Source organism: Gigantopelta aegis, chromosome 6 (genome assembly GCF_016097555.1).
Source record: "Gigantopelta aegis isolate Gae_Host chromosome 6, Gae_host_genome, whole genome shotgun sequence".
NCBI lineage: Eukaryota > Metazoa > Mollusca > Gastropoda > Neomphalida > Peltospiridae > Gigantopelta > Gigantopelta aegis.
The window spans coordinates 58,523,752-58,535,886 of record NC_054704.1 but is presented as its reverse complement, the minus strand read 5'-3'; the positions used below and the strand labels follow the sequence as shown (position 1 = coordinate 58,535,886).

Genomic DNA, 12,135 nt, shown 5'->3' with positions numbered 1-12,135 from the left:
CCATCGACCATGCCTGGGATAGTCTGGACAGACGATTGAGGCGTTGTCCCAACTCACCCGCTAACGTCAACGAACTTCGTCAAGAGCTCATTCAGGAATGGAACAATATTCCACAGGCAGAAATCAACACTTTAGTCAATTCTATGCGCCTGCGATGCACTGCAGTGGTCAATTCAAGAGGTGGTCATACCAGTTATTAAGTGGGTGTTTTTATTTTTAACCCCTACCACACTTGGTCAAAATTTCTCCCAGTTTCTGTTAACCTATGGCCATGATTTTTGCACCAAACGATGCATCAGGGAACACTCTTTAAACGCATATATAACAATTATTCCCCCGGTTTGTTTTCATCAAGTTATGTTCAAGCAAAGTTAGCGGAAGTTTCTTATTTTGTTCAATATATATAATTGTTTTTTTAAAAGGTTTCTGATGGGTTCCCATGATTACAGGGGCAGGACGTAGCTCAGTGGTACAGTGCTCGCTTGATGCGCGGTCGGTCTGGGATCGATCCCCGTCAGTGGGCCCACTGGGCTATTTCTTGTTCCAGCCAGTTTGCCACGACTGATATATCAAAGGCCACGGTATGTACTCTCCTGTCTGTGGGATGGTGCATATAAAAGATCCCTTGCTGCTAATCCAAAAGAGTAGCCCATGAAGTGGCGACAGCAGGTTTCCTCTCAATATCTTTGTGGTCCTTAACCATATGTCTGACACCATATAACCGTAAATAAAATGTGTTGAGTGTGTCATTAAATAAAACATTTCCTTCCTTCCCATGATTACAAGGCACGGAATTGAAAAAGTGTTTCCCATTAAATTTGAAATCCTATGGCTTGATATAGTAATTGGTTTCACAAGGATATTGATGTGTTTTGTTTTACAGCCTTGATGAGACATTGTGGAAACGGATTGATTTGTCCAACAAAAACCTACCACCTGGAACATTAGGAAATGTAATATCAAGAGGAGTAACAATTCTTCGGTTGGCAAAAACAGAGGTAACAAAAATGTTTTGCAATCTTTATTTCCCAGGAATGTTTTAAGCTAGACAAGAAAGGGTGTTGAATTTGGTTATAAAGTCTTTCTCAAAATGACTTTCAGTTAGTACACTAATTATAGCAGTTAAATGAAATGCTGTAGATGACAAGATCTGCTTATACGGTTGAAATAAGTTGTGAACATGTGCAAGCAGATGCGCAGACAAAATAAAATGAGCTAGCCAAAATTGTTGATCACACATGATTTTTCAATAGCTTTTTGGCAAAGTAGTAATGAAATATATTTGCTAAATTGAGTTTTGGTGAATGACAGCTTAAACTGATATAGCTTCTATTTACGGTCAGACCAAATTGAATGTTTTCTTTTAATTTATAACATACTCTAATTCCTAATAGACTTCTTTCACATTCCACTGCGCATGTGCCCGTTGCGGAGTTACTCGAGGACGCAAACCGTGAGATCTCGCCAAAATAGACCTATCTGCAAATTGGGGGGCAAAAGCAATTAACTGTTCCAACCGCATATGTCCGGGAAATTCGTTATCCTTCCATCGATATCCAGCCAATGGATATCGGAAAAGATTGTGGGTAATCGTTTCACGTAGAAAACGATTTTAATGTTACTCTAAGTACGAGGGTTTGTTCGGCACATTTTGTAGGAGGGAAGCCAGTGAACGCATAAGGGACCAAAACCTTACCGGTTCTGTACAGGACGTTCCTACACAGGGCGGTCTAGTATACTTAGATATGGTGGAAAACACATTAACAGTAAAAAAAAAAAATATATATTTTGTATATAAAGAAAATATATGTATATTTCGAATTATACTCAATAAAATATATAACTTGGCGTGTGTAAATATATAAAAAATATATGTAGTCAGGACAGCTCTGTACAGAACGTTCCTATACAGGGCGGTTTAGTATTCTCTACTTAGATATGGTAGTCAACAGTAAATAAAATAAAATAAATATCTATTTTGTATATACAGAAAATATATGTATATTTCGGACAATACTCAACAGAATATATATATATATATATATATATATATATATATATATATATATATATATATATATATATATATATATGAACTTTTAATGTTATTATTACTCAGTATGTTTCAAATTTAATTATAAGTATTGTCTGTTATTACTTTACGTTCATCTAGGTATGAACAAAAAAATCATCCGCAAACTTATGTGAGAACGGCTTTGCCGATTCACAAAATTTACGGATGATTTATTTTGTTCATACCCCGATGAACGTAAAAGAAATAACAGACACTCCTTAAAGAATAATAATAATAATAATAATGATATATAAATATATATAGAGTGATGACAGCTTTGTACAGGACGTTCCTACACAGGTCCTTCTAGTATTTTATATACTTAGATATGGTGGAAAACACATTAACAGTAAAGAAAATAAATATATTCGTTCATGTTGACACTGTATAAAAACGTGTGTATGGGTAAACAGAACGGCACCTACCTTCAACCCCCCCCCCCCCTCCAAATCCCCCTTTTTTAAATTCCCACTTTATGGATATACATGTAACAGCATAAAAATCTCTTCTTTTTTTTTAACTTTTCCCAATTAGATAGACACTAAGAAAAATGCAACAAAACACCTGATATATATATATATATATATATATATATATATATATATATATATATATATATATATATATATATATACACAGTACACAGTCAAACCTGTCCTAGCGGCCACCTGTACTCAGCGGTCACCTGCCTTAAGCGGCCACTTTTTTCCTCCCAAACGATTTATAATGTAAATGCACCTGTAGTAAGCGGTCACCTGCAGCCACCTAAATTTGATCCCAAATCGCTAAAATACCTGCATTAAGCGGCCACAGTAAAGTTTTACTCTTATATAAAAGGGATATTTTAACAACAGCGATAGGTGCAGCAAATAACCGATCTTCACACCTTCAGGAATAATAGTACCCATTCAGTCCCGACATCTCCACTGTGTATCAATTAAGGAAGTATGAATCTGACATGCATCTAATTGCCTCTGGGCAGGCTACGCTTGACATTTGTAGATTCACTTACTATAACAACACATCGCATGAAGTCTGAATTAAATAATTAAATGGAAAAAGAAAACAAACTTGTGGAAAACGGTTAATTTAATATATTCTATTTGCATTATTTTTGAAGGAGACGACATGTCAAAAGTTGATTTATAGTCAACTATGAAGCACACATCCGTTAATTAGCAGTACAGACGGTAAAACAAGAAACAACAACAAATGTTTTAAAGACTATATATGTGGCAACCTGTACTCAGCGGCCACCTGTCTTAAGCGGCCACGTTTATCTACTCCCTTGTGTGGCCGCTTAAGACAGGTTTGACTGTGTATATATATATGTGTGTGTGTGTGTGTATGTGTATATATATATATCTCTCTCTCTCTCTCTCTCTCTCTCTCTCTCTCTCTCTCTCTCAAATATATATATCGATCGATGCCATAACCTATGGAATCTGTCAAATGTTTTGTTTATACTTTTTACGAGATAGTCTTTTAATCTGGCGTTATCAAAACCCTCGGATAAAAGTCGCAGAGACTTTGTCCAAGTTGTTGCACTGCTTTTTAATTTGAACCATTCCGCTGTAAATTTCAGCGGACCGTTTTCTACGGCCATTATACCATCTAATTCGAAATATGTACATGTTAGTTGCCAAAGTTTAAAAGTGTCCTACGAAGCTACTCAAGTCGCCCATAACAACCTGTCTGTCACGCCCCCCAATTTGTAAATAGACTAGTTTCAGTCTATTTTGTCAAGGGACGTTACTCTTCGCGCGCATGCGCAATAGGAATGTGAAATACCTCTATTCAGTTGAATTTTCCATGATCATCCCTCTGCAGTTTGTTGCATTATAGTCAACATTTCTTCCATGTCCGAATGTAAAACTGAATTAACTAGACGTTGCTAGTGGTATCCGCTTCAATATCCACATGTTGTGCATGTTCATTAATACTTCAAGCTATTTCCTTAGTAGCTTGTTTTTTTTATGTTAAAATTAGTAATTTTGTTGTGGGTTTTTTGTGTATTTTTTTAAAGATTGAAGATCCATTGTTTACAGGCCTAACACGTGAAATAAAAATGACAAGGCAAGTACAAATTTGTTTTTATTTACAAAACGTGTTGTAAATTCATAAATATGGACCTAGCCTTGTGCTTAGAAGTCCAGCTTTAAGACTTTGCCTTAAAGCGGCAGTATCCAGAATATTTTTATTATTTAAGTATATAGAACAGAAAATCCAATTACGTTTGGTGCATATATGACGCCGCACTCCACATTGGTTTCACTACGCTGGCTTAACCAGGTCAAAAACAAAGCCAGTATTTTGAAAGTGGGACACTTTTGACGGGCTCCAACCGATCTCGGTTTTCATTGGCTTATCACAAGTGTGGAATTCCCCAACAAGAGATCACATGAGATTTCGCAATTTTTGAAAAAAATTTAACTGTCTTGATTGAGGGGTCGTCTCATATCTCCAAAACATATTTATATCTATAGAGGTATGGTACAACGCCTTTCCATGGGTCGGTGGGTGGGGGATTTGCCTTGAAATTTTGACAGTGGACAGCTGTTGGCATACGCGTTACATGTAAGGGGGTGTTACTAATTACGTAACGCTCTAGGGGTAGAGGAAGAGGGTACGGTGTTTGATTTACGTAACATTTTTCAAGACTATGTTATTTTTATTCATTTAGACATAAAAAGGTGTTTTTTGGAAATGCGCGGTCAGTCTAGGATCGATCCCCATCGGCGGGTATATAAAAGACCATGGTAGTATATGTGATATCCTGTCTGTGGGATGGTACGTATAAACGATGCCTTGCTAAAAAAAAAATGTAGAAGGTTTCCAAGGTGCGTGTGCAGGGATTTCAGCGGGGTTGGGGTTATAGACTGTTGATCGAAGTTTATATGGGGCTATGTTCCCCCAAAAAATACATTACAATTTTTTTTAAGCTTGGGCAAGTAAGGGTTTCGACCTCCAGTACCCTCCCCCTGCACATGCACCTGATTCCTCTCTAAGATTATGTGTCAAAATTACCAAATGTTAGACATTCAACAGCAGATAGGATAGATAGGATATGTTTTATTTAACGACACACTCAACACATTTTATTTACGGTTGTATGGCGTCGGATGATTATTAAATCAATATGTTCTAACTTTGATGTCGTTAAATACCCACCCCCTAAATTTACCCTTTCCTAACAAAAGAATATTTATTTGAATTTGTCGATTTTAACACGTAAAATTAAGAAGTCTACTTAGTATATTTTATTTAAAAAATATATACATGATTAAGGTGTTACTAGTATACAAACTAAACTTTGAAAGTTCTACTAACACTTTATAAAATATTAATTCTGAAATAGGAAGGTGCGATTATTGATAATACATTGTCAAGATCAAACCGGTTTTAACGAAAGACTCTAGTACCGTATCCTTAACTGAACATTCTTCGTACAGTGCAAGATTTCTCTAATTTTTTGAGACGAACCCTACAATTTGAAATTGGCAAACGCACGTGTTAACTGAAACTGACAACAGGCTGTCATTTGTGCTTTGCCGAGCTATGGCGACACAGGCGACGAATCAAGCGTATACTTTTAACGATCTCCGTTCATAGCGAAGTTTTTTAAAAGTGCATTTGAGCTTGTATTTCATATTTGTATATGATGTTATAATATGGTAACCAGAGACTGTAACTTGAAATCCAGCATATAGATTGCTAGAGAGTTATGGCTGGGATTCAAAGTTTTTGGTCAGTTTTTTTTTGTAGTTTGAATATAATCCAGGAATGGTTTTTGCAAAATTCAGTTCTCAGATACTTGAAATTAGTCAATAAAGTACTAAATGCTTTGATAAAGGGACAGTCAACTTAAACAAGAGCCTTGTGTGTTGGAAAGATGCATAACTGGACCACCAACACATACTGACACTTTAACAAATGGAAAACGTGTAATTTTAGAGTTAATAAAAAACCCATGATTATTCCTGCTAACTGGGGGCAGCCATTTTGGGTGTGTGTTTTTTTGTGGCGTCTGGTGCTATAGCTTGGGTCGAACTGACATCAGCTCTGACCAACTCCGACCAACTCCTGTATGCACAGTGTAAAAAAAAATGCTCTAATTTACAAGGTGCTTCGCTTGCATCAATATGACTTGTAAAACAACATAAATGACTTGATAGTATAATAAACTATTCTACTAAATATATTTCAATTTACATCTATAGGACGAAATAGAGTTATAGTATTTTGCTCTCTTTTTTTAAAAGAAAAAATGCATGTTATTAGGCCTATTGGTAGAGTACGTTGGAGCAAAAACTACCACTCACGATACCCAAGTGATACTTTTCTTTTCTTTGAGACTACATAATTTGTCAGTTTTATGATTTTAGATGGGGGAAGTCAACTTAATCAAGGGTTTTGCAGAATTATTTACATTTAAAGCAGGACTGATGATAATGTTCATTACGATTTTAGGGGTGCCCACGCGCTTATCACACAATACCCTGTGATCTTAAGAAAAGAGGCACATATTTTTAGTGTGTCTAGACACATTGACTGGGACCGTCTAAATATACACCTGCCAATACCAGTCCAAAAGCCTTGCACGAGCATCCCTATAAAGTGAGAATTATCTTTATTCCATCTTTCTGTGGCTGGACCAGACTACTATCACTAGGGAAATATGTCATTGTTTGAGGTCAAGTTAAGTATACTTAAAAGAAAAAACTATCCAAGTTTTCTTCAGTCTGAGGGGTACAAAAAACACCCCATACGTCTTGTTTGAATAAACTTTCTTTCTTATACCAATTATTTTAGGGAGTGCAATTTAGTGTCCAGAATTTAAAAATAAAAAAAAGGAAGTCTTGTTATGTTCATTAGCAGGCATTGGTACATATTTGGTTGTCCATTGTGTACAAGTTATAAATTGTATTTGTTAGATGTGAAGGTCTTAGGAGTTACTGTAGGTAGCCAAATTAACCACTGGCTAATTTTTAAAAAAAGTGGCTGATAAACTGGTAGTGACTAAAATTGTGGCTACGCTAGAACTGTTAGAACACGACAACATTAAATTTATTTAACACTGCTTAAATGCTGATCTTGTGCACCCTAATTAGCGTGAATTGCACTCAGCCAGTCGGTTCTGGTATATACCTTTTTAAAACAATTATAGTGTCCTCACACAATGTCACAGAAACGTATAATTGGTCTCATTCGATGCAGCAGTGGATGACATTTCATAAAATATACGGTCAAACTCTAGCTTCTTCTTTTTTTTGCGACCAAATTTGAAGATTAAAAAAAAAAAAAAGTTTGAGATGCCATAGCAGAAAAAATATTCAAAAAGAAACATTAGTTTCGGAACTCAATTCGAAGGTAATTCATTTGTATAAACAATGGTAATGTTTTTATTACCATTCACATGACTCAAAGGCCACCCCAGCGATTTTTGTGAAACCCAACTCTTTTGATCTGAAGGCCAAAGTTCAACAAAATGGCAACTTCCAGTCCAGAACACATGGCTTATTTTCGAACGTCGATCAATCGTTACTTATGTAAGTACTTTATTTATTTATGCTACTTCTATTAAATAAAATATGGTTTACATTTACTATTGTATTGCTGTTGTATGTATAAGATTAATGTTCATAATATGTATTTTATTCTACCATGATCGAATGATCATTATGATATCATTGACGGCAAAATGGCAAAAACTATTTTATTTTGTTTTATTTGTCTTCGATTTCATTCTTGAACCAAAATCAAGTGATCGTGCATTTCATACATTAAGTATCCAAATTGTTGTGGTATATTTTTTTCAGTACATGAAAATGATTTATCACAGAGATATTTTGATTTTTTTTCTACGCAAATCTTTACCGGAAATTGTACTATTTTACATTAGTTACCCATTTCCGTATACGGTAGTCAGTACTCCGTTCCAACATGTGGAATTTTTTAACAAAATTTTAAATTCTTTCTTTTCTTAGTACTCCAGATTGGCATGGTATTTAAAGAAATGTGGACGGTTTTGGAGGGTTTTTAAAAAAAAAATTATTTGATGGTTTGTTTATTTTCTTTGTTTGTTTTTTTTGTTGGTTTTGTTATAGGCTTAAATCATGCTATCTTAATCCATAATGTTTTTGTATAAATTATAATGTAACCATTGTTATATGTGGGAAAGTGAATTAGAAAAAAATAAATCTTTTTTTTTTTAAATGACAAATGTCTCATTTTTATATGAAATAGGCCTATGCATGTTTCAATTGTCTGAGATCGCTACACAATTTTAAATGGTAAATAGTTGCTAATCAATTTTCAATCAAGTAACAACTGTTGCTAAAACAAATTGAAATTATAATATATGTATGTCAAACAATTTGTCTAGATATTTATAAATAAAACAGCAATACTCACCAGCTATAGTGAAAGAAACCCTGTTTGCTCATGGAGTTTAAAATATTATGATTAGTAAAAAAAAAAAATTAGAATTTATTATGTGAAATTATATTTGCTTGGTGTGCATGCAGTATTTTCAATGTCCTGAAAATGTAAAAATAAAATTTCACATCAAAGCCAATTTAAAAAAAAAAAAATTAATGAAAATTTTGAATTAAATTTATAATTACCTAATTAAGTAATATTGTCATGTTTTCCATTGTCTTGGTGTTTTTCATTAGTAAACAACATGGAATGAGAAAGTACATTTTGTATATGTACTTGTAGTTCAACATGTCTTGCTCTAAATACTATTTGGCTTCTGATTTTATTTTCAGATGCTAATGCACCAGTCTGACTGAAAAGAATAATCACACGTTTGGTGAGAAAGATGACGGATATAAATGTTTGGGGCTTCCTATAGGAGTGTAGTCTACATCAAACACAACAAATAAGTACAGACATTATGACCACAACTTCTGTGTTGACAGTTGTGTATACTTACTCTGAATATAATCATGCTTTTGTTTATTTGTTGGAAATAAATATTTCATTATCAGGGTGCTTTAATATTTTTTTTTTACAATATACGCTAACAGTAAAGATTGATTATGATATGTGTACAATCAGTTCATTAAGTATTGATCCCACTGGTCATAGATTCAGTAATAATCACATACAACCGGCCTCGGTGGCGTCATGGTTAGGCCATCAGTCTACAGGCTGGTAGGTACTGGGTTCGGATCCCAGTCGAAGCATGGAATTTTTAATCCAGATACCGACTCCAAACCCTGAGTGAGTGCTCCACAAGGCTCAATGGGTAGGTGTAAACCACTTGCACCGACCAGTGATCCATAACTGGTTCAACAAAGGCCATGGTTTGTGCTATCTTAATCCAAATAAAAGATCCCTTGCTGCTAATCGGAAAGAATAGCCCATGTAGTGGCGACAGTGGGTTTCCTCTCAAAATCTGTGTGGTCCTTAACCATATGTCTGACGCCATATATCCGTAAATAAAATGTGTTGAGTGCATCGTTAAATAAAACATTTCTTTCTTTCTTTAATCACGTACAACAATGATAGGGAAAATGGGGCAGAACTTCAATACTTAACACACAGTAACATAAATAAATGTTTGTAGTGAAAACAAAATGAATGCTTGAAAGCAAACACCCTACAGTACAATAAATTTAGGTGTTATTTTTATATTTATGATTGTTATCTTTTGTTCATCATCTGTTATTCGTGAAAGATTATGCAACATCTAATAAAAATACTTATTTTGAGGTTGTGCATCTTCACTCATAGTCTAGGTAACATGCTATAAAATGTAGAGCTGTTAGATCTTTACATAATCTCCATGCCAAACGTCAGTAAGATATTGCCAGTACTTTTTGAAATAATGAAGTTTGAAGTTGGGGGAACTTCAGCATTTTTGGCACATGTTTTTACGTGTGCAAATATAAGCATGTGGTAATTTTCAGAACTCCATAATCTTTTAATTTCAATTTACAGACTTCTGGAAAAAAATAAGCAATAAATATGCAATGTGTAACATGTAAAAGGTGTTATATATAATCTATACTTCAACTATATTTTAGTTTATTAGATGCTAAAAAGCTACCCAAAAGCCATTTATCAAAGTTTATTTGTTATAAATTTGGAATTTTGACCAATCTGAAATTGAACTATGAGTAGGTTTAAGAGATGTACCTTCTCATTTGTTTGCCGACATGTATGCATACATTGAAAAAACACAATAACTGCATTGTTGTAATTGTCTGTAATTTTTTTTATAAAAAAGCAGCTTATATAGCATGAAATCACGATACGCAATGTCTAAAATATTAAAACTGACTTCTAGAGAACTAATAAAGATAAACGAAAAAGGTTTGTTGGGTTGTATTTGTGTTTCTGTAGAGCTTTCAGAAAATGTCTTGAAACCAGTGGAAACTGTAATCCTAATTTTGGCTGCTGGTACCTAATACAGCATACTGATGGTTCCATCATTTAATCACTATTGTTACTAACTCGACACATGTAAATGATGGTAAAGACCTGCTTCTTTTTTTTTCTGCTTTTTTTTTTACTCTGAAAATGTAAGCCTAGTTTTGCATATAATCGTAAATCTGATTAACCTCAATGCTTATTACTACTTACCAGGACTTCTAGAATATGGCAGTCCCGATGTCCATGGCGAGTGTTTGTTTACAATAGGTCTAGTAAAATGTGCATTCCACCATGTCTGATGGCCAGTTTTAAAAAAATAAAAATAAAAACCCAACTCAAAAACATCCCCAGTCCTCAGGAGAAATGTTGCCATTTAATGTTGCCATTTTTGTTCACCAATCTCATTACCAGCAATAAATACCATCAAAAAATTAATCTACTTACCAGTTTAATTTTTTATTCATATCTGAGCTGAACAGACAAAAACAATTTCTAAGAAATACTGTAGCCATGTTGCTTACACTGGTATTCAATGATTTGCTGTTTTAAGTAACAAACTGTAGGCATAATGCAAACAGTCACCACAGTGTGTCCACGTCTCCTTTATTTCAAAGAATCCTTTATTTCATGATGCTGCTAATCTCTTTTATTTTCTCCTTTTTTGGAAAAAAGGAGATTGTCTGCATTTTTATTGGCTTATTTCCTCACAGTTGAGTGTGTACTTGTATTCAAGTGACGTTTATACTGTCAAACTGAGCTCATTCTGCAATAAAACACTGGTTTATAAAGGTGTATTGTCTAGTGAACCAATTATTAGACTACACCAGCAAGTGCAAATATAACACGATTTATTTTTCTTCCAATTTTACAATTAGCTTTACATTAGTCCATTTCTAATTCATTGCAGATTTTCATGTAGCATATTACTAGGCTTTCAATAAATAGTGTAAATATTTAGTAGTCACATAGGAAAACAAGATAATTATTATATACTATGTTGTAATTTACTTGCTGGTGTACATTGGATATATTGGTTCTGTTTTAAAAGGTAATAATATAATGTACTGTGTATCATATAGGTGTTAATAAGTACATGTAGGTGAGAATGGAATGGATATGAGGGCTAAAGGAGGAGGCCATTCATAAAATAAAACAGCTATTAAATATAGACTTTTATTACCCCAGCAATATTTTCCATATTTTCTCAGTGAGAAATATTCTGCATTGGTCTAACGAACAATACTATTGGACAATTTGACGCTTACAAACCAATGACTTTGTCGGTACTAAATATGACGTCATCACGATTTGACAAACACACAAAATGACGTCATGTAGTTTAAAGAGTTTGCCTTTACGGGTCTCTGTTTTTGGTGTTAAATTAATAACAAAATGTCATTTTAATGCAATTCATTATAGATTTGTAAGCAGAATAAAGAGAACTTGTGTTTTTTTAAATATCTATGAATGTAATTAAATTACAACGTTATAGTAATTCTCAGAACAGTGCTTAAAGTGGTTTACATCGTTCCTATACAGGTTGGCCTTCGTGCATGTGTGTCGAAAATAAAAGCTTTTAGAGAAAAAGTAGCTGAGGTAATAAATAGAATAACAAACTCGGTACCAGTTATTATCAAATTTGTCTCTCGTGAAAGAATTTTCATTTGTCACTCGCT

The 12,135-nt window shown here is 34.0% G+C and overlaps 1 protein-coding gene across 1 annotated transcript in view; it reads left to right on the top strand.

Annotated features, from left to right (window-relative positions):
* The window catches only part of LOC121374647 (S-phase kinase-associated protein 2-like), a 38,841-nt gene that overhangs the window by 14,489 nt on the left and 12,217 nt on the right, over window positions 1-12,135 (top strand). Inside the window, exons 5-6 of the mRNA XM_041501755.1 lie at window positions 884-998; window positions 4,101-4,150. Of these exons, the coding sequence (XP_041357689.1) occupies window positions 884-998; window positions 4,101-4,150 (165 nt within the window). The remainder of the gene's footprint in view (window positions 1-883; window positions 999-4,100; window positions 4,151-12,135) is intronic.